At 59.2% G+C, this 24,116-nt stretch overlaps 1 protein-coding gene across 2 annotated transcripts; it reads left to right on the plus strand.

Annotated features, from left to right (window-relative positions):
- Nucleotides 1–4,248: 4,248 nt before the first annotated feature.
- GRIPAP1 (GRIP1 associated protein 1) lies at nt 4,249–23,504 on the plus strand. Of its 2 annotated transcripts, XM_029067599.1 has the most exons (26): nt 4,249–4,344; nt 6,678–6,744; nt 7,008–7,069; nt 7,682–7,708; nt 7,977–8,084; nt 8,527–8,677; nt 9,693–9,898; nt 10,171–10,218; nt 10,603–10,634; nt 10,759–10,806; nt 10,963–11,062; nt 11,212–11,289; nt 12,184–12,276; nt 14,514–14,648; nt 14,836–14,931; nt 15,176–15,388; nt 15,644–15,757; nt 15,899–15,976; nt 16,204–16,299; nt 16,615–16,671; nt 16,821–16,920; nt 18,744–18,871; nt 19,083–19,205; nt 19,827–19,920; nt 21,081–21,235; nt 22,720–23,504. In XM_029067599.1, the coding sequence occupies exons 1-26, from the start codon at nt 4,303–4,305 to the stop codon at nt 22,810–22,812; spliced, it is 2,544 nt and encodes an 847-aa protein (XP_028923432.1). In that variant the 5' UTR covers nt 4,249–4,302; the 3' UTR covers nt 22,813–23,504. The 2 variants fall into 2 exon arrangements, with proteins under 2 accessions (XP_028923432.1, XP_028923433.1); XM_029067600.1 differs by lacking the exon at nt 12,184–12,276.
- The last annotated feature ends 612 nt before the right edge of the window (nt 23,505–24,116 follow it).

Consider the following 24,116-nt stretch of genomic DNA (forward strand, 5'->3'; position numbering starts at 1 on the left):
TGGTATTTATTGAACATCGGCTTTCTTCCGAGCATTCTGTTAGGTACGATGGGGAATTGCATGAGAAGAAGACACGGACCCTACCTTGAGGTGCTTACAATCTGAGGGACGAGGCATGAGATCGGACCAAAGTGCAAAGACCAGGGCTCTACAGTGGAACAGAAATGGAGGCGGGTTTCCAGTTAGGCAGGCACCTGGGCTGGGACAGCTGGAATTGAGGACCGATCCAGGGTTGTGGGAATTAGTGTGAGAGGATTTGGTGCAGGAAGGGAGTTTGTAGTAGAACTTTGACGGTGAGGAAGATGGCTGGCAGGACGGGGAGGAGGGCATTCAAGCAGGGGGCAATACTATGTGTGATGGATCTGAGACAGAGGGGTGTTTAGGAAGGGATGTCAGTTGGACTGTAGCAGGAGAAGACAGCAGTTAGGTATGCAGCAATCAGTTGGTGGCGAGCCACTATAGGCCCCTGAAGAGGGGAGTGGCATAATCCAATTGTGCGAGAGATTCTTTGCTGGGTGTGTAGGGCACAGTGGAATGGGGAAAGGCTGTAGATAGGCTGGCCCAAGACAAACAAGGCTTGTCACCGTAATAGGATTGTGGTTAAAGGAATGGAGAGGAAGTGACAGATTTATAAATTAGCCCCAGAACCCTAAATTGCAAGCCTAGAGACCAGGGAGGATAGCGATGTATGGTTAGGAGATAGGGTTTAGAAAGGAAAATACGTGCTGCGTTAAATTTGCGTTGGGAAATCCGAGTGAAGGTGTCTCAGGAGGAGAAGAGAGAAGATGGGGGCGGTCAGGGCTAGAAATACAGATCGAGAGATTGCCCGATGGGCGATTGTTGAAACTGCATAGATGGATGTGCTCTCCAAGAGAGCCGGTGGAGAGCAAGGAAAGGAAAGGACCTGGGACAGAGTCCCGTTAGCGTGAGCAGAAAAGCAGGTAAGGATTTTCATAAGGTTAAAAAAAAAAGCAAACTTTCTCCTGAAGATGACTGAAAATACCTGTTATCCTGCTTAAAAGTGAGTGCCATGTGGAACAGAGACTGTGTTCCAATCTGATCACCCCAGTGTTTAACACAGGGCTTGGCACATAGTAAGCACTTAACAAATACCATCAAGAAAAAGAGGGGGAAGTGTAGGGGAAGAAGAGGGAGAGGAACTCCTGAGCCTGCCTGACACTACTCTTTATCATTCCCAGATTTCAGACACTTTGTAATGCTCCCCTACTCTCCCCAAACTCTCCACTGGAACTTTCAGTCAATTTATAGAGAGCCTTATTGGGTGCAGAGAACTGTCCCAGGTCGTAGAGGAAAGTCGAGGAAGTCTCAAGCCATCTACAGCAGGTGTACCTGCCAAAAGTGCTGTTTGGAAGAGTCGGAAAAGGATGTAAAACGTTTGGAAGAATTGGGACCGAGTACAGCTAGTCTGGGAAGCGGCCGGTTTTAGGGGCAGCTGAAGTGGGGGTTGTCCAGAGCTGCTCATCAGTGAAAAATGCAGCTTGGTCCTGGGAATTACTTGCTGGTGCAGGAACAACAACAACATTATTATCATCATGATTACTATTATTACTATTGTGGTATTTGTTAAGTGCTTACCACAGGGTAAGCGCTAGGGTTGAAACAATATCATCCTGAACCACATGAGGCTCACAGTCTAAGTAGGAGGGAGAAGAGATATTGAATGCCCATTTTTTGTCCGTGAGAGAACAGAGGAATTCGGTGATTTGCCCAAGGTCACACAGCAGCTCTGTGTGGCAGATCTGGGATTAGAACCCAGGTCCACCGATTCCCAGGCCTGGGCTCTTTCCATTAGGCCACACTGCTTCTATTACAGTCTGTAAACATCCGCCGGCAGCCAGAAGGTGCCCTCTGGTCTGGTCCTGGTTCAGTATGGAAAGGGTGAAGCCGTTCTGTCCCTTAAACTCTTCCTCCTCCTTAATCCACCCTCTCTAGAATCGGCCCTGGGCCTGACCCAGAGGCAGGGCCTCGGGCTCTAGTGATCTCTGCCCCCGAGCCACCAAATCTCAACCTTTGGTCCTGCTGTAAAGTGTTTCTCAAGGAAGGGATTTAGTCAGGTCTGACGGTCTTAAGCCCTCTGCGTCTTCGTCGCTTCGGCCTCCTAGCAAGTGGGAGGCTGCTGTTTCCACACACTGCCTAACAGCCAGGTTGTCTAGGTTTTTTGTGTTTGGCCGGCCGGCTCCGGCCTCCGCTCCAGCCCTTCGGCTTTCTCGGGCCCCCAGAGCTGAGGGGCAAAGGGAGAAGGCGAGGAAAATAAGACCTAGAATATTCCAAGGGGTTGGCGGCGCTCCCAGCCAGGCCCCCCTTGCCCCACTGTTTCCCCTCGGATTTGCTTTGGCTCATTCATTCATTCAATCGTATTTACTGAGCACTTACCGTGTGCAAGGCAATATAACAATAACCTGCCCACGTTCCCTGCCCACACGAGCTCACAGTCTAGACATTAATATAGATAGATCAATCAATCAATCAATTACAGATGTTTGCATAAGTGCCATGGGGGGGGGGCGGTGAATGAAAGGAGCAAGTCAGGGCATAGAAGGAAGTAGGAGGAGAGGAGGGTTTAGGGAGGGAAGGCTTCGGGGAGGAGGTGTGCCTTCAATAAGGCTTTGGAGCGGGGCAGAGCCCAACCCTACAGCAGCGGAGGGGGTGGGCTATCCATTCTGCAGAAGTGAAGAGTGAGGCTCGGTGATGGGCGGGGACTTGCCCGAGGTCACGGCTACGTCAGTACAGACGCGGAGTCCCCAGCCGGATGTCCCACCTGGCTCAGTGGCAAGATCCCGGGCTGGGGAGTCAGGGGTCGTGGGTTCTATAATCCCGCCTCCTCCACTTAACTGTGTGACCTTGGGCAAGTCATTTCAGTTCTCTGGGCCTCAGTTCCCTCATCTGTAAAATATAGAGGAGCAGCGTGGCTCGGTGGAAAAAGCCCGGGCTTGGGAGTCAGAGGTCATGGGTTTGAATCCCGGCTCTGCCACTTGTCAGCTTTGTGACTGTGGGCAAGTCACTTCACTTCTCTGTGCCTCAGTTACCTCATCTGTAAAATGGGGATGAAGACTGTGAGCCTCACATGGTACAACCTGATGACCCTGTATCTACCCCAGCGCTTAGAACAGTGCTCTGCACATAGTAAGTGCCTAACAAATACCAACAATATTATTATTATTAAAATGGGGGATGAAGACTGTGAGCCCCAAGTGGAACAACCTGATGACCTTGTATCACCCCAGTTTTTAGAAAAGTGCTTGGCACATAGTAAGTGCTTAACAAATGCCATCACCATCATCATCATTATTACTAAGGGTGTTAAAGGAACAGAGGGGCGGTGTTGGGGCCGTCGTCTCTACTCCTCAGAGAAGCAGCGTGGCTCAGTGAAAAGAGCACGGGCTTGGGCGTCAGAGGTCATGGGTTCAAATCCCGGCTCAGCCGCTTGTCAGCTGGGGGACTTTGGGCAAGCCACTTCACTTCTCTGTGCTTCAGTTCCCTCATCTGTAAAATGGGGATGAAGACTGTGAGCCCACGTGGGACAACCTGATCACCTCGTATCCTCTCCAGTGCTTAGCACATAGTAAGCGCTTAACAAATACTAACATTATTATTATTATTATTAATAAAATGGGGATGAAGACTGAGCCCAGGTGGAACAACCTGGTGACCTTGTATCACCCCAGCGCTTAGAAAAGTGCTTGGCACATAGTAAGCGCTTAACAAATGCCATTATTATCATTGTTATTATTATTGTTATTACTATTATTATTGTTATGATTAGCGTTAAAGGAACCGAGGGGCGGTGTCGGGGGCGTCGACTCTACTCCTGTACTTTGGGAACCGCCCTCCCCGCCCCTCCAGAAGCGCCGCACTGCCGCCGATCCGCCAGTAGAGGCCGCGCTTGAGACAGGCGAGTCCCCAGCCCGGCGCACCGCGCCTGCGTCTCGCGGCTCATTCCGTCACCTTCCTCCCTAAAGGGAAAGTCGTTTAAAGGGGCAACCGGACCATTCGTGTCGGAGGATCCCGACCCGCGGACGAGTCCACGCGCGAGGATCGGGGGGGGGGGAAGGAGAGACTTCAGTGGGGAGACGAGGGCTGAGGCGGGAGGACCGGGGGCGGGATCCGGTAGAGCGGTGGAAAGAAGGAAGGGAGGGGGCCGGGGGTGGGGCGAGCGGGGTGGAACGCCGGTCGGCCCGCGTTTGGCGGAGCGTTGTTTGCGGGTCCCCCCCCCCGCGGGCAGTGGTCGGGGCCGCGGCCGGAGCGGCCGAGGAGGGAAGCGGGGGGGTGGGGGAGGGGAACATGGCGCAGGCCCTGTCGGACGAGGAGTTTCAGCGGATGCAGGTGCGGCCCGCGGCGGGGGCCACGGCCGCCTGGGGGCGCCTCGGAGGTCGGGGGCAGGAGGGAGGCCTGGGGGGAGGACGGAGGCTTGGGTGGGCGGTCGAGGGGCGACCAGATTTCGGGGGGGGGGGCCCATCCCACTCCTAGGCCTCTTTGAGCCAGGCCGGTCCTAGCCTCAGTTTCCCTCCTCCAGTCCCTCCCCTCCCCCCAACGGGGCTGAAAGTGCTTGTCGTTTTGGGGTGACTCGAGGGACCCCTCCACCTGTTGATTGCCCCCCCCCGCCCTTGATCATGATGGCATTTGTTAAGCGCTTACTATGTGCCAAGCACTGTTCTCAGCGCTGGAGAGGAGACGAGGTCGTCAGGTCGTCCCACCTGGGGCTCACGGTCTTCCTCCCCCATTTTACAGATGAGGGAACTGAGGCCCAGAGAAGCGACTCGCCCATAGTCACCCAGCTGACAGGGGGCCGCGGCGGGATTCGAACCCATGACCTCTGACTCCCAAGCCCGGACTCTTGCCACTGAGCTACGCTGCTGCTTTATGCCCCCTCCAGTCCCGTCCCCCCCCCCCCCCAGCCGGGGCTGAAAGTGCTTGTCGGTTTGGGGTGACTTGATTAGGGGACCCGCCGACGCCCCTCCACCTGTTGATTGCCCCCCGCCCCCTTTTATAATGATGGCATTTGTCAAGCGCCTACTATGTGCCGAGCACTTTTCTAAGCACTGGAGAGGACACAAGGTGATCAGCGTGGCTCGGTGGAAAGAGCCTGGGCTTCGGAGTCAGAGGTCATGGGTTCGACTCCCGGCTCTGCCACTTGTCAGCTGGGTGACTGTGGGCAAGTCACTTCACTTCTCTGGGCCTCAGTGACCTCATCTGTAAAATGGGGATTAACTGTGAGCCTCATGTGGGACGACCTGATTACCCTGTATCTCCCCCAGCGCTTAGAACAGTGCTCTGCACATAGTAAGCGCTTAACAAATACCAACATTATTGGGTCGTGCCACCTGGGGCTCACGGCCTTCATCCCCATTTTACAGATGAGGGAACTGAGGCCCAGAGAAGTTACTTGCCCATAGTCCCCCAGCTGACAAACGGCTGAGCCAGGATTTGAACCCAGGACCTCTGACTCCCAAGCCCAGGCTCTTTCCACTGAGCCATGCTGCTTCTCTAATTAGACTAGGAGAGATCGATCACTTCTGTGAGCCTGTTGTTGGGCAGGGACTGTCTCCATCTGTTGCCCAGTTGTAATAATTATGATGTTTTAGCGCCTACTATAATAATAATAACGATGGCTATTATTATGACGAGCTGAGCACTGTTCTAAGCGCTGGGGTAGATACAAGGTAATCAGGGGGGGTCCCACGTGAGGCTGTCAGTTTTAATCCCCCTTTTGCAGATGAGGTAACTGAGGCACAGAGAAGTTAAAAGTGGCTTGTCCAAGGTCACAGCAGACAAGTGGCGGAGGCGGGATTAGAACCCATGACCTCTGACTCCCAAATCCCTTCAGAGATGGTCTCTGTTGCCAAATTGTACATTCCAAGCGCTTAGTACAGTGCTCTGCACATAGTAAGCGCTCAGTAAATGCTAATGAATGAGTGCTCTTGCCACTGAGCCAAGATGCTTATTCACTGCAGGGGCTTAGTACAGTGCTCTGCACAGAGTAAGCGCTCAATAAATACGATTGAGCGAATCAAGATGGAGCGGGCTCTGGGATGATGTCAGGATTCTCCACCGTGGGGCCACCGGGGTGAACCAGCAAGGGAAAAGGGTGCATTCAGCGGAGTGTCAGCCTTGTTTTTCGAAGAGGAGCCGGGACCTGGTGGGAAAACGTGGCCAGGAGCGATTCGGGAGCTGGAGGGAACTAATAATAATAATAATAGTATTTGTCAAGGGCTCAGTTTGTGCTAAGTGCTGGGGTATGTACAAGGGAATCAAGTTGTCCCACCTGGGGCTCACACTCTTAATCCCCATTTTACAGACGAGGTAACCGAGGCACAGAAAAGTTAAGTGGCTTACCCAAGGTCACCCAGCAGACAAGTGGCAGAGTCGGGATTGGAACCAACGTCTTCTAACTTCCAAGCCCGGGCTCAGCCTTTAAGGCAGAGGCTTCTGAGGAGTTTGAAGTGCTTTCCAGACGGGGGGTCCTTCTCATTGCCTAGAGAGGACTAGAACCCTGAGGTTCTGCTCCCCAGTCCCTGATCTGTCGACTCTCACCGTCAAATCCTAGCTCCCTTTCCCTCAGTCATGTTAACTTCAACTGTTGGGCTCGCGGAGGCCTGGGGAGGAGGTTCACAGGTGGGAAGAGAGAACCCAAGCCTTTGCTTTCCTCCGCTCTTCAGGAACAGCTCCTGGAGCTCCGGACACAGAACTACCATCTCTCCGATGAACTGCGCAAGAACGGTGTCGGTGAGTGGCTGGCGGAGGGGACGATGGGCGGGGGGATGGTCAAGAGAAGGGTCGGTGGGAAGGGACAGGACCCAGCACGGCTCAGGACGACTGGAGAGGAGAAGAGCGTGGAAGTGGCCTGGACTGGACTCCTCTCCAGTCACCCTGGGATCTTCAATTTCCCCCGCTTGGTCGGGGGAATGTCAGGGATGACTCCGACCCCCGCTTGGGGGTAAACTCTTCTCCTGACCCCGGCCCCTGACTCGACTCCCACTTCTCCCCAGAGCTTACAGGTCTCCGACAGAGGGTCTTGTTTCTGGAAAAGGAATTCTCCAAAGCACAAAAGGTAGCCCCCAGACTCTGCCTTGCCAACCAATTCCCCATCCCCTCGGTTCCTTGTGGGCCTCTTGCTTGGTTCCTTTCCTTCCCTTCCCTCCTCTCCTTCCTCCAGCCCTCTCCCTCCCCTCAAGAGAGTCATCTGAATTAAATGAGGCTGGATCTACCTTTTGGTCCATGCATAGCTTCTCTCTGCTGTCCGGCACAAGTTTAGGGAGAGGTGGCCCCCAGGTCTTCCTTAAGCCCTCTGCTGCTGGCCCGGGCCCCTTGCCGATTTAGCTTGCGCGTGCTCAGAAAGCCACCTGGGCTCGCCAGGACTACAAATCTCAGCACACTCAGGCATGATCGCACACCTGTGAGACAGTACACCTGTGCGTCTTTCTCCTCCCTTCCCTCCCCCCCCCCGACCAGAGATGGGTACTGGGGTAGGAATCTGCTTCTCTCTCAGGAAACTTGGGTTTAGGTTCAGGCTGGGCTCCATTTAGAGTGGACAGAGATGGGCCCAGAACTTTCATTCTGGTTAAGGTTCCACCTTCCGGAGTCCCCCGGGGCTGGGATTCCAGACACCCGGTGCCTGGATAAAAAGATCAGGCTCACACCTGTCTCCCTATCTTTCCTTCAGGCCCTGAGTAAAAGCAAGAAGGCTCAGGTAATTTTATTTATTTGCGTTAACGTCTGTCTCCGCCTCTAGACTATAAAGTCATCGTGAGCAGGGAATGTGTCTTTCGTTACATTGTACTCTCCCAAGCTCTCAGTACAGTGCTCTGCATACAGTAAGCGCTCAGTAAATACGATTGACTGAGGTAATTAAGGGGATAGTAATGACAGCCACTGGGTGGAGACTGTCCTCGCTGCTAGACCGCTGGGGTCCGGGGCACCGTCGGGCGGGCGGGTGAGTGGTGCCCTGTCCCCCACAGGAGGTGGACGCGTTGCTGAGTGAGAATGAGATGCTTCAGGGAAAGCTGCACAGCCAGGAGGATGACTTCAGGTTGCAGAACAGCACTCTCATGCAGGAACTCAGCAAGGTGGGCCCGGGGCCGGCGAGGGGGTCGGGAAAGGGCCCGGAGAGAAACTGAGCGGAGCCGGGGGCTGGGTGAGGCTCGGCAGATGGGAAGAGGAGCTCCGGAGCGGGAGGGGGATCTGAGGAACCTCCCGTGGTTCTGCCTCATTTGTCTTCCGCCTCCCCCTCTAGCCCGGAAGCTCGTAGTGGGCAGGGAATATGTTGTTAAATTTTACTCTCCCAAGCGCTTAGTACAGTGCTCCGCACACTGAGCGCTCGATAAAGACGATCGACCGACTCCTGAGTAGGTGGGCTTGGGAGCGGTGGTCTCCGCTGGAGTGGGACACGGGACGGGGAGCCGTCCAGGGTGGCCGGGGTGGGGAGGGTCTCCGAGGGCGCTCTCCCTGGCGGACGCGACACAGTAGTGACCGATCGTGCTACCCTTCCCGCCCCGCCCACGGCCTCAGCTGTGCTCGCAGATTGAACAGCTGGAGCAGGAGAACCGGCGGCTGAAAGAAGGTCCACCGGGGCCTCTTCCCCTTACGCCCGGGAGCCCTGTGGATGGGGAGCTGCTCCGGCTCCAGGCAGAGAACACGGCGTTGCAGAAGAACGTAGCGGGTGAGCGGGGAGACTGGGCCCGGGGGACTCAGAACGGATGAAGCGTGAGAAGCCACGTGGCGGAGTGATTGCAGCGCGGGCCTGGGAGTCAGGTCGTGGGTTTTAATCCTGGCTCTGCCGCTCGTCTGTTGTGTGACCTTGGGCGAGTCACTTTACTTCTCCGGGCCTCAGTTACCTCATCTTTAAAGTGGGGATTGAGACTGAGCCCCACTTGAGACAGGGACTGGGTCCAGCTTGATTTGCCTGTGTCCACCCCAGGGCTCAGGAGAAGCAGCGTGGCTCAGTGGAAAGAGCCTGGGCTTCGGAGTCAGAGGTCATGAGTTTGACTCCCGGCTCTGCCACTTGTCAGCTGTGTGACTGTGGGCGAGTCGCTTAACTTCTCTGTGCCTCAGTTCCCTCATCTGTAAAATGGGGATTAAAAGTGTGTGAGCCCCACGTGGGACAACCTGATTACCCTGTATCTCCCCCAGCACTTAGAACAGTGCTCGGCACCTAGTAAGCGCTTAACAAATACCAACATTATCATTATTATTAGGACAGTGCCTGGCACATAGTAAGCACTTAACAAATACCGTTATAATAATTATTATTATTAAAGGTCCAAAGGCCATGGCAGGATTAGGGAATGCCGAGGGGTGGGTCGGGGGGCGGATAGGAGGCTCCTTGATGGCCTTGGAGCCAGGGAAGGGAGAACTAGGACCGAAGCAAAGGTACAACTTGACTGTAAGAGCTGATTGGAGGGGGCTGCAGAGACTCTCTCTCCCCGCCATCTCTTTCTAATCTTGGCTCTAATTCTAATTTCTAATTCATGGGGCGAATGTGCCTCAGTTACCTCATCTGTAGAATGGGGATTAAGACTGTGAGCCCCATGTGGGGCAAGCTGATTACCTTATATCTACCCCAGCGCTTAGAACAGTGCTTCTTATCATTACTTAGCACTTAGAACAAGGCTTGGCAAATAGTAAGTACTCAACAGATACCATCATCATTATTATTATTATCCATTGCCTTCCAGCCCTGCAGGAACGTTATGAGAAAGAGCTAGTGGCTCAGCAACAGGGGGAAGGTGGGACTGGTGGGCAGGGAGACCCCCCCGGAACTGTGCTCCCACCAGTCTCACCTGCCTCCTTGGGCCCACCCTTGCTGGCTGAGGTGGAGCTGAAATGGGAGATGGAGAAGGAAGAGAAACGGCTGCTAAAGGAGCAGTTGCAGGGACTTGAGGTGAGGAGTTGCAGGGGATTTTCTTGTGACCCGCCCGCCCAGGTGGTTGCTGTGACCACATCTGTGACATCTGTGACATGCTGTGACATTGTTGGGAGCGACTGACTGGGGTGAGGGCAGTTACCCAGGGGATGGACAGTCAGGTGCAGGAAGCCTTGGAAGAGAGGACTGGATTGGATGACGGACCGTCATTGTCCCCTTACGGAACACTAGGGAACTAGGTCTAGGAGATTTCCGGAGTGACCCCCCCCCCATATCTTCTTTCCCCCAAGACCTCCAAGCAGGCAGAGACATCACGACTGCATGAGGAGCTGACCAAGGTGGGTTCTCCCCTTTCCTGGGAGCCTTTCTGCTTCCACCGGAGCAGAGTGTCTCCCCCAACTCCTCAGTTGCCATATCAACCCGCCCATCTACATCCTCCAAGTTGCTTAGCAACCCTTGGCCGCTTCCACCTGGCTCTTTCTCTCAGGGGTGGCCCCCTGTTTCCCAGGTGACCAACCTAATGGGCCTCCCCTCAACTCGGGAATGGTGGTCTTCCCCGCACCCACTACCTCCCATCCACCCATTCATATCCCTGCGTGTCTGTCTGCCTGCCTGTGTCACTCCCTTCCTGACCCTCCCCCCGTGTCGGGGATCCCCCCCTTTCCTTAACCCTGGGGTTTCTGACCCTTACATCTGTAACCCTTGCCTGTCTGTTTCTGCAGATTTCTGAGAAGCTGAAGAAAAAACAAGAGAGGTAGGTGGGGTCCTTAGAGGGGCACGGTCCTTCTTCCCCGGGATCAGGCTAGGCCGGGGGCCGGTAGGCTTTCTGACCGGGGCCCGGGCAACTCAAATCCACTGACCTTTCCCCTTCCTTCCAGCTTCCTGAGGTTGCAGGCAGAGAAGGAGGCACTGTACAATGACAGCAGGTAACGTGAGGAGACCGGGGGCATAATAGGTTCCGAGGGCTAGGAGATTGCAGTTCCCCCACAGGTCCAGGGTAGCCATCCCCGCCCTAGCTCCTCCCGGGCCTGAGGGAATGGAGTCCGAGGGGTAGGCTCAGTCAGTCCGCTCCCATCCCTCAGGACCAAGATCGAAGAACTGCAGCAGCAGAAGGACGAAGAGCTCAAGGCCCTGCAGCTGAGGAACCAGAAGCTGCAGCAGGATCTGCAGGTGGCCAGTCAGGTGAGAGGGCTGGGCAGGCCCGAGGGTTCCACAAGGGCCGAGGTCAAGAGTGGATGAGAGAGACGGAGTGGAGGCTGCCTTTTCAGGCCTGGTTCCGGAGGTCAGAGTGAAAGTTTATTCTTCACTTGTCACCTCGTCTTCCCTCCCAGAGCTTGGTGGAGCTAAGGGAGCAGCAGCAGAGCCAAAGGAAGGAGCACGAGGTCGCCCTTCAGGCGCTGCAGGACCAGGTAAGAAAGCCACCTCCCTCTTCCGCCCTCCTCTCCGCTCCCCCTCCACCCCCCACAAAGGCTCCGGGGTGGGGAGGGATCAGAAACCTGAAGGAGGATTTGGGGACCCAGGCCCTCCACCTCAGGGAGGCGGGCGATGCTGAGAACAGAGCCGGGTCTCCCTCTGAGTCTCCCCTCCACCTGGGCTGCTGACCCTCTGGTCGGAGAGAGGCCAGAGACCCAGGGCCAGGCCTGGCTTTTCCGGCTCCGGGTCATTTTCCCACCATCTCCCCCTCTCCGCTGTGATCTTAAAGCACCTGTTGGGCTCCCCGGCCATGTGGAGGAGATCCAGGTACCCAGCCCGGCAAACGCGATGGGGTGGGGAGGGAGTCCCGGACTCTCCTTATGGGGTAAATCACGCATTCATTCATTCAAACGTATTTGAGTGCTCACTGTGTGTGGAGCACTGTACTGATCGCTCAGGAGAGTACAATACAGCAATAGACAGATCCCCTGCCCGGGGTCAAGCTGGGGGCCGCCATGGGACTACCATTTCTCTCAGTGAGGCTCCCAGCTTGGCCCCGTAATTCCCTCATGGGTGCCAGGTTCTCCTTGCTCCAGCAGTGTGCTCCATCTCTCTTGGTCTCTGTCTCTCTCTCATCCTCTAACTCTCCCTCGTTCTCCCTCTCTCTCACTGTCTCCCTCTCTCCTTCCCTATCTCTGCCGGCCCCCGCGCCAACCCGTGCTTTCCGGCAACTCCCCGCCTGTCCTCTCCTCGCTCTCTTGCCTTTGCGTCTCTGGCTCTCTCTGCCCTTCCCCTGCCCTCGGCCCACCCCTCCTGGCTCTCTCCCTGCACTCTCCCTTCTCTCCCTCGCGTGTTTCTGTCCTGTGCTCCCTGGGGTGCCGGGGGTGCAGGTGGCTTGCCAGAGCGCTGAAAGCCAGGAGCAGGTGGAGAGCCTCCTGTCGGAGAACGATGCCCTGCGCACCAGCCTGGCGGCCCTAGAGCAGGTATGGCCCCGGTGGGAGGGGCTGGGGCCCGGACACCTGGCTCCTGGAAGCAGGGGCGGTGGAGAGGCGCGACCGGGGCCGAGAGAGTTTGGGCCCGGAGGGCCCAGGACTGGCTCCCACCCGATGTGAGCCTGAAGAGAGGACCCCAAGCATCCTGCCTTCCTCGCCCCAGCTTGCTGTCTGACTTCTGCCCGTTGGCCCTTTCTGTCCGCATGTGTCTTCCTGTTGTTGCTCTGGGCCCAGAGAGCACTGGAGGTGTTCTCTTGGACGAGGCTGGGGAGGTGGGGCGGGTTCCGTCACTTTGGGTGACCTGGGGCAAGTCACTTCACCTTGCTGTGCCTCAGCTACCCCGTCGTAAAATGAGGGAGGATTAATCCTGTGAGCCTCATGTGGGACGGGACGGGGACTCAGTCCAACCTGACTGGCTCGTGTCTACCCAGTGCTTAGTACGGTGCCTGGCACATAGTGAGAACTTGACAAATTCCACTAAAAAGAAAAAAAGGTTGGGGAGTGTTTGAATTGGCCTGAGCTACTAGAAATGGGGTGGGCGGGGGCTGGAACTGGGGAAATCCGTCAGCCCCGTTAAAAGTAAGGGGAGCGTGTCTGTCCCATTAGGTGGTGTGGGGCTTCTTCACTGGGAAGGGGAGACTGTGCCTGAGTCACTGGGAATGCCTGGCCTGTTGTCCCCTCGGGGAATGAGCCTCCAACTTTATTACTTCTTGGAGGGAATAACTTCTGCCCTAGCCTGGAGGGGGGGGGCAGTATTATTGTCTATTGCTATTATTACTGTTATCACTGGTAGTCGTAATTGCTAGACTCCTTTTTTTACACTATTTAAGTGCTTAATATGCACCAGGCACCGTACTAAGCACTGAGGCAGATACGAGCTGATCAGGATGGACACGGTCCATGTCCCACGTGGGGCTCACAGTGGTAATCCCCATTTTCCAGATGAGGGACCTGAGGCACAGAGAAATTAACTGACTAGCCCAAGGTCACGCAGCAGACAAGTGGCAGAGCCGGGATTGGAACCCAAGTCCACATGACCCCCACGGCCCCGTGCTCTATCCACTAGATCATGCTGCTTCCGGCTCAGTCCCGCGGAGGTGACTGGTCCCAAGGCTGCTGTGCTGGGACAGGGCAGGGCAAAGGTGGAGCCTGTTCTCGGGGCCGTTCGGGGCTGCGGGGAGGCCACGGCTTGGTCCCCGGGATGGCGGGCGTATTCGTGTCTGTCTAGTGGCTCGGTCTAGTGGGCTGCTGTGGCTACGTGTCCAGGGAATACGTTGAGAGAATTACACGTGTTTGAAAGCATCTCACGTGCAAGACGGCACCTCCAGAAAGTGAGACGTGTGACCATTACTAGCCACTGCCGGGTCTCTGTGGACTCAGGTGGGACCAGGTGCCTTGGTCCTGGTCTTGGCTCAAATGGATTGGGCAAGATCAAGGTGGGCAGGCCAGGGTTTCTGGTCCATGCAGGCTGGGGGGGGGAGGGGGTTGCGCATCTCCAGCAGCCAGTGGGGCTGCCCCGGCCATTCTGGGGTCTCTGGCCTGGAGAGGCCCATTCTGGAGTGTGGAATCATCAAGTGTCACTGAGGTAGCTTCTCTGGGATCGCTCCAGGACCCTGGAACTGCCCACCGCTGAGCCTAAGAGTAACGCTGGAGGCACTTTCAAGGCTCAAATAACAGAGTCAGTCCATCACGTTTGAGTGCTTACTGTGTAAGAGCACTGTATTAAGTGCTTGGGAAAGTACAATATCACAATAACATTATTGTTATTATGGTATTCGTTAAGCGCTTACTATGTGCCAAGCACAGTTCTAAGCACTGGGGTAGATACAAGGTAATCAGGTTGTCCCATGTGGGGCTCACAGTCTTCACCCCCATTTTACAGATGAGGTAACTGAGGCACAGAGAAGTTAAGTGACTTGCCCAAAGTCACACAACTCATAAGTGGCGGAGCCGGGATTAGAATCCACGACCTCTGACTCCCAAGCCCGGGCTCCTTCCACTGAGCCACGCTGCTTCTCTTCCCTGCCCACAACGAGTTTACAGTTTAGAGGGGTAGACAGAGTGGTTTTGTGGCTCTCGGGGGGTAGGTTTCGGTGGGAGTGAGGAAATGTCTTGGACACCCCCCCCCCCCACCCAGATCTACCAGTCAGCCTTCCCCCCTCAAGGCCCGGGGCCTAGTTGCAGCAGCTCTGCTCACGCAGGTCCGATCCCAATCACGATCTCAACAGATCCAGACGGCGAAGACCCAGGAGCTGAGTCTGCTGCGGGAGCAGAGTGCGGGCCTGGTGGCGGAGCTGCAGCAGCGACAGTCGGAGCGGGAGGCCCTGATGGGGCAGCGGGATGACCTGAACACCCAGCTCCAGGTACCGGGGAGCCAGCGCCTCTCTTCGCCCAGTCCCGGGGTGGGGTGGGGGACAGAGGGTGCCCCCCTCCCCTGTTTCCCAAGATGGAGGGACAGGCATTCAACGGCGAGGGGTCGGGACGGCGCTGCCCCAAGGGAGGGTGCAGAAACCAAGGGTTCACCCCCCGTCCCCCCACCCCTCCCACAAGGAATCTTTCCGAGCCAACGGTCGCTTGCTGGAGCAGCTGCAGGAGCTGGGACAGGAGAAGGAGCAGCTGCTGCAGGACCTGGAAGAAGCTCGCAAGGTAGGGTCGTCACAGGCCCCGAGCCTACTCACCCCGCTTTTGGTGACTCCAAGTCACCCCCACCACATGCGCCCCTCACCCAGGGTACGTAGGTAGGTGGGAGGGGGTCAGGAATGGAGCCCTGGGGTGGGTAGGTGGGGAAACCCGCCCCGTCCTTGGTGGGGGGGCTTGACCCGGGACTCCCCTCCTCCTCTCTCCCGCCTCCCCCGCCACGGACCGTCCTCTCCCCCGCCGCCCCGGTCAGAGCGCGGAGAAGCGGAAGGTGATGCTGGACGAACTGGCCATGGAGACGCTGCAGGAGAAGACGCGGCACAAGGAGGAAGTGGGGGCCGTGAGGCTGCGGCACGAGAAGGACGTGCTGGCCATCCGGGCGCGCTACGAGCGGGAGCTGCGAGAGCTGCACGAAGACAAGAAGCGGCACGAGGAGGAGCTGCGGGGACAGATCCGGGAGGAGAAGGTGCCCGCCCCCTTCCCCCGCCCCCTGGTTGTCCCGTCGCCCCAGGACCCTTTTCTCCCTCCTCCCCCACACCCGGCAACTTCTCTCCTTTCTTCGCTCTGCTCCTCCTCTTTCCTTAAGGCCCCTCTCCTCTTCCATTCCCCGGGCTAGAATCCCCACCTTCTAAGAACCCGGCCCTGTTCCCCGAGCGACTCCGCTCTGCCCCACCGTGCTCTGCCCCCACCCCCACCCACGTTCTCCCTCCCCGCTGCCCAGGCCCGGAGCCGAGAGCTGGAGAGCCTGCAGCAGACGGTGGAGGAACTGAGAGCCCAGGTCCACTCCATGGATGGGGCCAAGGGCTGGTTCGAGCGGAGGCTGAAGGAAGCCGAGGTGGGCCGAAAGGGGCGGGAGGGCCCTTCCGCTCTTGGTCCCGGCTGCGGGGGCGTCGCTGGGGGAGGCAAGGTAGTCGGGAGGAGGAGGCTTTGGGAAGCAGGGCTGAGAACGGGCCTTTCGCCCCCTACCCCCTGCCAGGAATCGATCAAACAGCATCAGCAGGAGCACAAAGAGGCTCTGAAGCAGTGCCAGGAGCAGCATGCTGCTCAACTCCAGGTATCTGCCCCCCCCCCCCCCCCCCCGAATCCCGCTCCGGACTTTTCCATCTCTTCCTCCCTAGTGCCCCCCGGCCTCCTCGCTCCCTGTCCCGTCCCGATCCCAACTCCCCTCCCCCAAGCAAGTTCCATCGGCCTGTAGCTCCGGGCCGGAGCCCCTCCCGGGGAGGCGGGAGGGAGGACCCCAGGTCGGGCACGGTCGGCGGACTCAGGTGCGGCCACCCGCAGGGTCAGCAGGAGGTGGCGGCAGGTCTGCGGGACCAATTGCGAGAGGTCGAGGCTGCCCGGGACGAGCACCTGGAGACCATCGACCGTCTGCGCCAGGTGGATCCTCTCACTGTCCTTGGGGGGGGGGGGGGGGGCAGCTCCATCGCTGTCTCCCTCCGTCTGTCCTCCCCGCCCCGCAACGTTGCACCGTAATCTTGCCTGTTCTCCACCATCTGGATCCTGGTCCATTCCTCTCCCCAACCCAGAACCCTGCAGACCGCCCCGGTCGCGTCACTTGAGCCTATGGAGCAGCCTGGGTGGGATGGGGGACGGGTGGGATGGGGGACGGATGGGAAGGGGGAGGAGGAGACGGCCACGTGCGTCTCCCAGAACCTCGGCCGTCTCTGACGTCCTTCCGCCCGACTCCCCCAGGAGGTAAAGGACACGGTGGACGGGCAGCGGATTCTGGAGAAGAAGGGCAGCGCCGCGGTGAGCAGCGGGGGGTTGGGGGGGAATGGAAAAGGGCCCAGAGCCACTCAGCAGGGTGCCCCCCCCCCGACAAAACAAGTCCCGCAGTCTGCCCTGTCCCCTGTTCTCCCTCCCTCCGGTCCCACCATCAGCCCGCCTCTCCTCCTCAGCTGAAGGATCTGAAGCGCCAGCTGCACCTGGAGCGGAAGCGGGGAGACAAGCTGCAGGAGCGGCTGCAGGAGATCCTCACCAACAGCAAGAGCCGCTCCGGTGAGCCCCCGGCCTCCATGTCCTCTCCCCGGGGACCGGGCTCTACCGCTTAGGGCACCCTAGGGCTGGTAGGCCTCCGGCCCCGCCCGTCCCGCCCCTCCGCTGCTGCCAACCGGGAGTCCGGCCCGCCCACCCACCCCATCGGAAGCAAAAGGCCCCCAGCCCGCCGGACAGCCTGATCCTCGGTCTCTCCTCGGCTGCTCCCCTCCTTTCGTTTATTCAATCGTATTTATTGAGCGCTGACCCTGTGCAGAGCACTGTAGTAGCTGCTTGGGAGAGTACACCGTAACCATAAACGGACACGATCTCTCTGACGAGACAGCCCGGTCGCGGTTCTAGAGGACGCTCCGTGGTCCTCATTCAGTCCTCCAAAGGGGAAAGGAGGTTCTCGGATCTGAGCTGCCCCTCTAGGACCGGGGGTGGTTCGGCCAGCCCCGGCCCTGCCCGAGGCGAGGAGGAGACGAGGCGGTGACTCGGCTCGTCCATCCGATGCCTTGTCTGCTCCCTCTGCCCACTCCGTCTCTGCCTTTCCTTTTCTCTGGCTCTATTTTCTTTGGTTTCTGCTTTGCTTACTGTCTGTCTGACTCTCTTCCTGAGGCCTCCCCTGAGTCTGTTCTTTCCCGAGGCGTAAGAGCCATGATTAGCACGGTTCTTCAGCCCGCCCCTTCTTCTGGTTCTTCTCCGGAGCCTCGGTCGGGCCGTCCGTCTCCAGCCCGGCTTTGCCGGGCAGCCTGGGCCCGCAGGCGTCACGACCCGTCCGGCCCCCTTGGGGCAAGGAGCCCCAGCAGGGCTCCCCATCCCCCTTGCCCCAGCCAATTGCAGTCCAGCTTGCACACGTGCGTGTGTGTGAGAGAGACAGACAGGAGTGGGGGAGTTGGTGTGGGAATGGGTGCCTATAACCTCCCACCCCCACCACCTTGACCCTCCAGCACTCCTAGACTTAGTACCTGGCGACTCTGTTTTTGGCAGCCCAGGCTTGGGAGATCTTTGGAGGTCCTGAATTTCCAGGAGGATTCCCCCACCGCCTGCAGAGTCTGTTTTTAGTTCCTCAATGAATAGTTGATAACCCAGGGTAGGATGGCGGGTGAAACGGCACAGTGCTGGACTGCTGACCCAGGGATAAGGATGGAGCAGTTGTTTCTCTGCGGAGCAGGCAGGTTTTACGTGTGGGAGTGCGGGGGAGGGTCCGGGTCCGTTTCTCGGCCTGGCTCATTTATCTCTGCCCCCGGGTCTCTCTGACTCGGCCCCCAGATCTCTGTGTCTCCGTCCGCTCATCTGTGCCGTCTATCCCCTCGTCTCTGTTCGAGTCTGATTCCGCAGGCCTGTGTCTCTGCCCCCAAGCCTCTGTGCTTGTGTCGGTGCCCCATGTCTTCGTTCCCGGGTCTCTTTCTGCTGCCGCTGGCCCAGCCGCAGAGTTCAGCGCCCCCCCCCGCCCCCCCCCGACTCCTCTCCCCGGGAGGTGTGGGGGGGAGCATCCATAATTCATAGGTCCGCTGCCAGCCGGGCTTTCCTCACTGCGGCAGCCACTCCTGCTGCTGGCTGAAGGGGCGGAGGGGGAGGGGCGGGGGAGCGGACCGGGAGCCGGTGACCGGGGTGGGGGTGGGCGGGCGGTCAGGGCACTTCTAGGTCTTGAGCGTCTCACTCCTGCCAGACGGACCGAGAGCGTAAGAGCGGGGCACCTGGGGATAGAGAGCAGGGATAAAGGGCCGGAGAGGCAGGTGTCCGGGTTGGCCGCCCACACTCGGAGGCCCCCGACTCGGTCCCCGGCCTCCCCTAGGGCTTACGGCCTTTCATTTCACCAAGCGTCCCTTTCGACCGGCCAGGCATCGAGGATCTGGTGCTGGCGGAAATCAACTCCCCCAGCCGGGCCCAGACCGGGGACAGCAGCAGCATCTCCTCCTTCAGCTACCGAGAGATCATGAAAGAAAGTTCAACCCCCAGCACCGCCAAGGTGGCCTGAGCCGGGCAGCGGAGGGGAGGCCGGGAGCTCGCTCTCCCCTGAAACCCCGGGACCTCCTTGGTGGGAGATGGGGTGTGGGGCGGGGGCGGGGGGAGGGCCGACGGTGGGCGGCTCCCGGTCACGAGAGGCTGGGACTCCCGTGCTGCCCCCGGGGGAGCGGCCAGGTGTGAGCCCGGCTCCCCGCTCCGGGTTCTTCTCCCAGGCCTCCACGGGCAGCCCCCAGGCGCAGCCCCCTCGGCCGGCCGAGCTGTCGGATGATGAGATTGCTGAGTTGTTCCAGCGCCTGGCGGAGACCCAGCAGGAGAAATGGATGCTGGAGGAGAAGGTGCCCAGGCCCAGACCTTCCCACCCGCTCTCTGGCCCCGCTCCCTCTCCTGCTTCCCCCGCCACAGTCTATCCAGTCCCCTCTTTTTTTTGGGGGGGGGGGTGGTATCTGTTGACCACTTACTATGCATCGGATACTGTTCTAAGCTGTGCGGTTGATTCAAGATAATCGAGTTGGACCCAGTCCCTGTCCCCCATAGGACTCCCCGTCCTAATCGGAGGGAGGAGGATTTACTCCCCATTTTACAGATGAGGTGACTGAGGCACAGAGAAGTGAAATGACTTGCCCAAGGTCACACAGAAGGTACTTGGCGCGGAGTTTGGGATTAGAACCCGGGTCCTCTGTCTCCCAAGCCCGTGCTTTTTCCACTAGGCCATCCTGCTTCTCATGCTCCCCTCTCTTCCTGGACAGCCAGGAGGCCGCCCAGACCTCAGACCCACACCGTCCTTTGTCCCTCCCCGCCTTACAGGTGCTGGGTGAGGGCGAGGTAGATCCGCTTTGTACCCTCTGATGCTCTTGGGCGGGGGGAAGCCCCCGAGCAGGACATCAAGCCATTCCCCTCTCTCCTCTCCCTCCTCCTCCTTCCTCACCTCACCCTCTCCTCCTTGCACCGCTCGGCAGGTGAAGCACCTGGAGGTGAGCAGCGCCTCGATGGCAGAGGATTTGTGTCGCAAAAGCGCCATCATCGAGACCTACGTTATGGACAGTCGCATCGGTGAGGGGATGGCGGGTGGGAGAGAACGGATTCACGGGGCACGAAGGGGGAAGGCGGCTTCTCCCGTCACTGACTCTTTGGGGCCGTGAGGCAGGGACTCACGGTCCCGGGCCCAGCTATCCCAGAGTGCCGGCTCCCCTCCTTTTCCATTCCCTTCGCGCTGCACTTGGCCGGTTCTGGAAACTTCCTCTCTCGGCAGAATGAACGGGAAGGGGCAGGGGCCCGCAATCTGGGATAGGGCCCGGTCGGAGACACGACTGAGGAGCCCCCACAGCCTTCAGAGGGTTGGGCCGGGCCGGGCATGGAGATCTGGGCTCTGGGATTCGGCGCGGACCACCCGCTGAGTTCTCCTCACTGTCCCCTAACTCCCAGCCCCTCTCCTTGTCAGCTCGGCTGCCCTCGCGCGTTGGTGTGTGTGCACGCGCGGCTCTTTTGTCTCCTCAGGTTACCCCCCCCCCCCTCCCACTCCCCGCAGGACGCTGCAAAGTCATTGACGAGTCCCAGTTAACGGTGACAGAGACGGGTGGGAAAGGGGTTGTCAGCGTAGGTGAGACTTGTGGTCTCTCTCCCTGCCTTCTGAAATTGAGGTTGGAGTCGTCACCTGTCTGCCCTTGCCCGTGTCTTCCCCCCCCCCCACCCCTCCGATGCCTTTGCTTGGAGGGGCGGTACTAGACCCGAGTTCTGCTCTGCTGAACTCCCTCAGGCCTTGGGTGTCAGGGTTTCTTCTGTAGTAGCTCAGCCCCTGCCCCACCAGACCTCCGCACCCCTCCCTTTCCTCACTGCTCCCCGGCTGGGAGAGGGGAACTGGAGCCTGGCAGGGAGAGTTTGGGATACGGCAGACTCTGAAAGCTCAACGCAGAGGCCGATGGCAACTCCAGCTGCAGCATTTCCGTTTCCGGTCCTCGCCCGCTCCCTGCCTCCATTAGGGGCCAGTCCCCTCCGTCCTCCCCCCGGGGTGGGTGAAGATTCCCTTAGCCGGGTGGGAGGTCGGAGGGGGAGAAAGGGGGTCCGGGCCCCTCCCGCTCCCGGCCCTGACAGCGTGGAGGGGGCTTCCCCGCATCCCTCCTCGGTAGCCAAGGGCGTTCCGAGGGAGGTTTCTGGGGCGGCGGATCTCCCGGTCCCGCCGGACTGAGCTGGGTGGGCGGGCGGGTGCCTGCCAGATGTCTCCGTGGCAGCCGGGCACACGGACCGCAGTGGACTGGGCAGCGTTCTCCGGGACCTGGTGAAGCCAGGGGATGAAAACCTGCGGGAGATGAACAAAAAGCTGCAGAACATGCTGGAGGAGCAGCTCACCAAGAACATGCACTTGCACAAGGTGGGCCTGGGGCCTGGGAACCGTCGGCATGGAGGGGGCAGAGCTGGGGACCCGGGGCCGGGAGAACACAGGGAAAGGAGGGGCCGGAAAAACGATCTGGAGAGCCAGTTCTCCCGTGGGATTCCCTGTTCCTGCTTCTCCTTCCATCCCGTCTCTTCGTCACCCATCCTCTCTGCCTCCTCATAACCCCTGCTCCCTGCCTCCTCATCACCCATCCTCCCTGCCGCCTCCTCATCACCCAACCTCCCTGTCTCATCGTCACCCATCGTCCCCGCCTCCTCGTCACCCCTCCTCCCTGCCGCCTCATCACCCACCCGTTATCCCATCCCATCTCCTGGGCAGGAAGGGCAAACAAGACACCGCATTAAGGGAGTGAGGTGGAATAGGCCCGTGCAGCCTGGGACCGGGGTGGGGGAAGTGGGGCCCAGGGTAACAAGTTTCCCGAAAGACCTTCAGATCAGGGCCTAAGCTATTAAGCCTCCTTCCCTTCCCTTCTGTTCTCCCCCCACTCCACCCCTCCTCTGGTTCCTTAGCTCTTCCTACGTCCTTTCTGTCTCTCCTTCATTCTTGTTTTATCCTTTTCCCCTTTTCTCATTTTACCTTCTGTCCTTCCCCTCTTCTCCCTTCCCTTTTCCCGGCCCTGTCCCAGCCACCTAACCTCCCGGCAGCCTCAGCTCCCTTTTCCCCTTTCTCAGCTGGGTTTATACACACACACACACACACCCACACACACACTTTCTTTCTCTCTCTCTCTCTCCCCCTCCCTCACCTCTCTGACCTCCGTGCTTCCCACTTTCTGCCATTCCCTGAGTTGGGAGAAAGAGAAAGCCTCAGTTGGAAACTAGAAGTCCCTCTCTGTCCCTCAGTTTCTCTCACTCCGTTCCTGGAGCGGTGCCTCTTACCCAGACCGAGGCCCTCCGTGGAGAAAGACCCGGCCAGGTCCGGCCCCCGGCTCCTCCTTGTCAATTTGATGCAGCGTGGCAGGGGCTTGGAGACCAGGGCTCGGAAGTAGGGAACCGCCCCATCTACCCTACTTGTCATCTCCCTGCCTCCTTTTGGGAATCGGGAAGCCAGCCACCCCTCCCCAACACATCCCCACCCCCATCGCCTCTCTCCCCAGCCATTGAGGAACAAGCCAGAACCCGGAGAAGAGCAGAGTGATTAAGGACCCAGTCAGCATTGATTTATGGGGAGAGATTAAGAGAATTAAATATGTATCAACGACTAAGCGAAGCTGGGGGAGGGAGGGAGGGCACTGGGGGAAGTGAGATAGGGACAGGCCCAAGCTCTGGTCCTGTTGCTCCAGACCGGGCGGAAGCCCGGGCCTTCCCTCTTCTCTATCCCCCAGAGCAGCTTGGCAGGCCCTCACCTCCCGGGTACGGGGTGGGAGCCGCGAGGGAAGGGGGGAGGAAGGTAAGAGTCGTTTCCCCCCCCCCCCCCCCCGAAGGAGAGCCCTCCCCCTGACACCCGTCTGTCCTCCGCAGGACATGGAGGTTCTGTCCCAAGAGATCGTCCGACTCAGCAAAGAGTGTGTGGGCTCCCCCAGTCCCGAGGCGGTCCCGGGGGATGCCAGCTGAACCCCTCCCGTCGGGGGCCCCCCACACCCATGGAGCCCCTGTCCATGTCTGCCATGCCCCTTAGTTGGAGGGGTGCCCCTGGGAGAAGGAGGATGGGGGGACTGAGGTGGGGGGGTGGGGCGTGATTAAAGGGGCTCAGGACCTAATCCAGTCCGTTGCTGCTGATTTCTCCCTACCCTAGCTTGTCCCCAAGCCCCACTCTCCCCTCCCTGCCAACATGTGGTCCCATTTTGGTGGGGGGGGGGGGGCCCTGCCCTTCTCCACAGAGCCGGGGTTATCTCCCTTGGTTGGCCAGGTACGAGGGGGCCGGAAAAGGGTTCTCTTGTGAGTGGAATTGGGGGGCGGGGGGCTGTGGTTAGTGGTGACCACCCCAGGCTCTCCACCCCGAGCCAGAGGCTGAGCCTGGGGAGGGTCGAGGGCCCATCGGGAACCTCTTCCATCTCCCCCCGCTTCGGAGCCGGCTGCCGGCCAGGCCCCCTCCCTGCATGGACACCCCCCTCCCCCCGTTCTCAAAGATCAACTCTGTCTTGGTGGAGGCCAGGCGGGGCCCGGCCGGGCCGGGAGGCCCCCGGAGGCCCGGGGACCGGGAGCGGGACTGGGCCTCTCTGCACTTTGGCGGAAGTGGGGCTCTTATTTAATGTTCCCGTGACGTGTGTAATGATGCTACTGAAACAATGTCTACCCGCAGCGCCTGCTCTGCCTCTTCTTTGCGCCGATTCCCGGGGTGGGGGGAGGGCGGGATTGGGCGGGAATCTTAAAGGAAGGGAGAGAGAAGCTGGAGGCCGGGGAGCGCAGATGGAGACGGGATTCCTCAGTGGGGTGGGAGCCAGGCTTCCCTGCTTTCCTGCAGAGGAGCCTCTAGCCCTTCCAGCCTCCCTAGGGGCCCGTCCCCCCACGCCCGACCAGGCCCGGCGCCCCAGGAAGAAGACTTCTCCACTTCGCCGTGTGACCCTGGGCAAGTGACCTAACTTCTCTGGACCTCGGTTCCCTCGTCTGTAAAATGGGGATCGAGACTGTGAGATTACCTCGCACCTCCTCCGGCGCTTAGAACGGCGCTTGCCGCGTAGTAAGCGCTTAACAGTCGCCTATCGCTCTTACTATTCCCTGCGGGAGAACAGGAAGTCGGGCCGCCATCACCCCAGCCACGGCCGGACCGGCTGCACCCCGATCGGGGGTAAGTCGCTCTGCCCCGCCGGCTCCGACCTCCCTCCGGGACCGTCCGTCTCCCGGCCCCCGGGGAGCCCGCCTGGCCTCACGGCCCTGCCGAGAGGCCCCACGCCTTCCTTCTGGGTTTAAATGAACCC

This window comes from Ornithorhynchus anatinus, chromosome 6 (genome assembly GCF_004115215.2).
Source record: "Ornithorhynchus anatinus isolate Pmale09 chromosome 6, mOrnAna1.pri.v4, whole genome shotgun sequence".
Taxonomy (NCBI): domain Eukaryota; kingdom Metazoa; phylum Chordata; class Mammalia; order Monotremata; family Ornithorhynchidae; genus Ornithorhynchus; species Ornithorhynchus anatinus.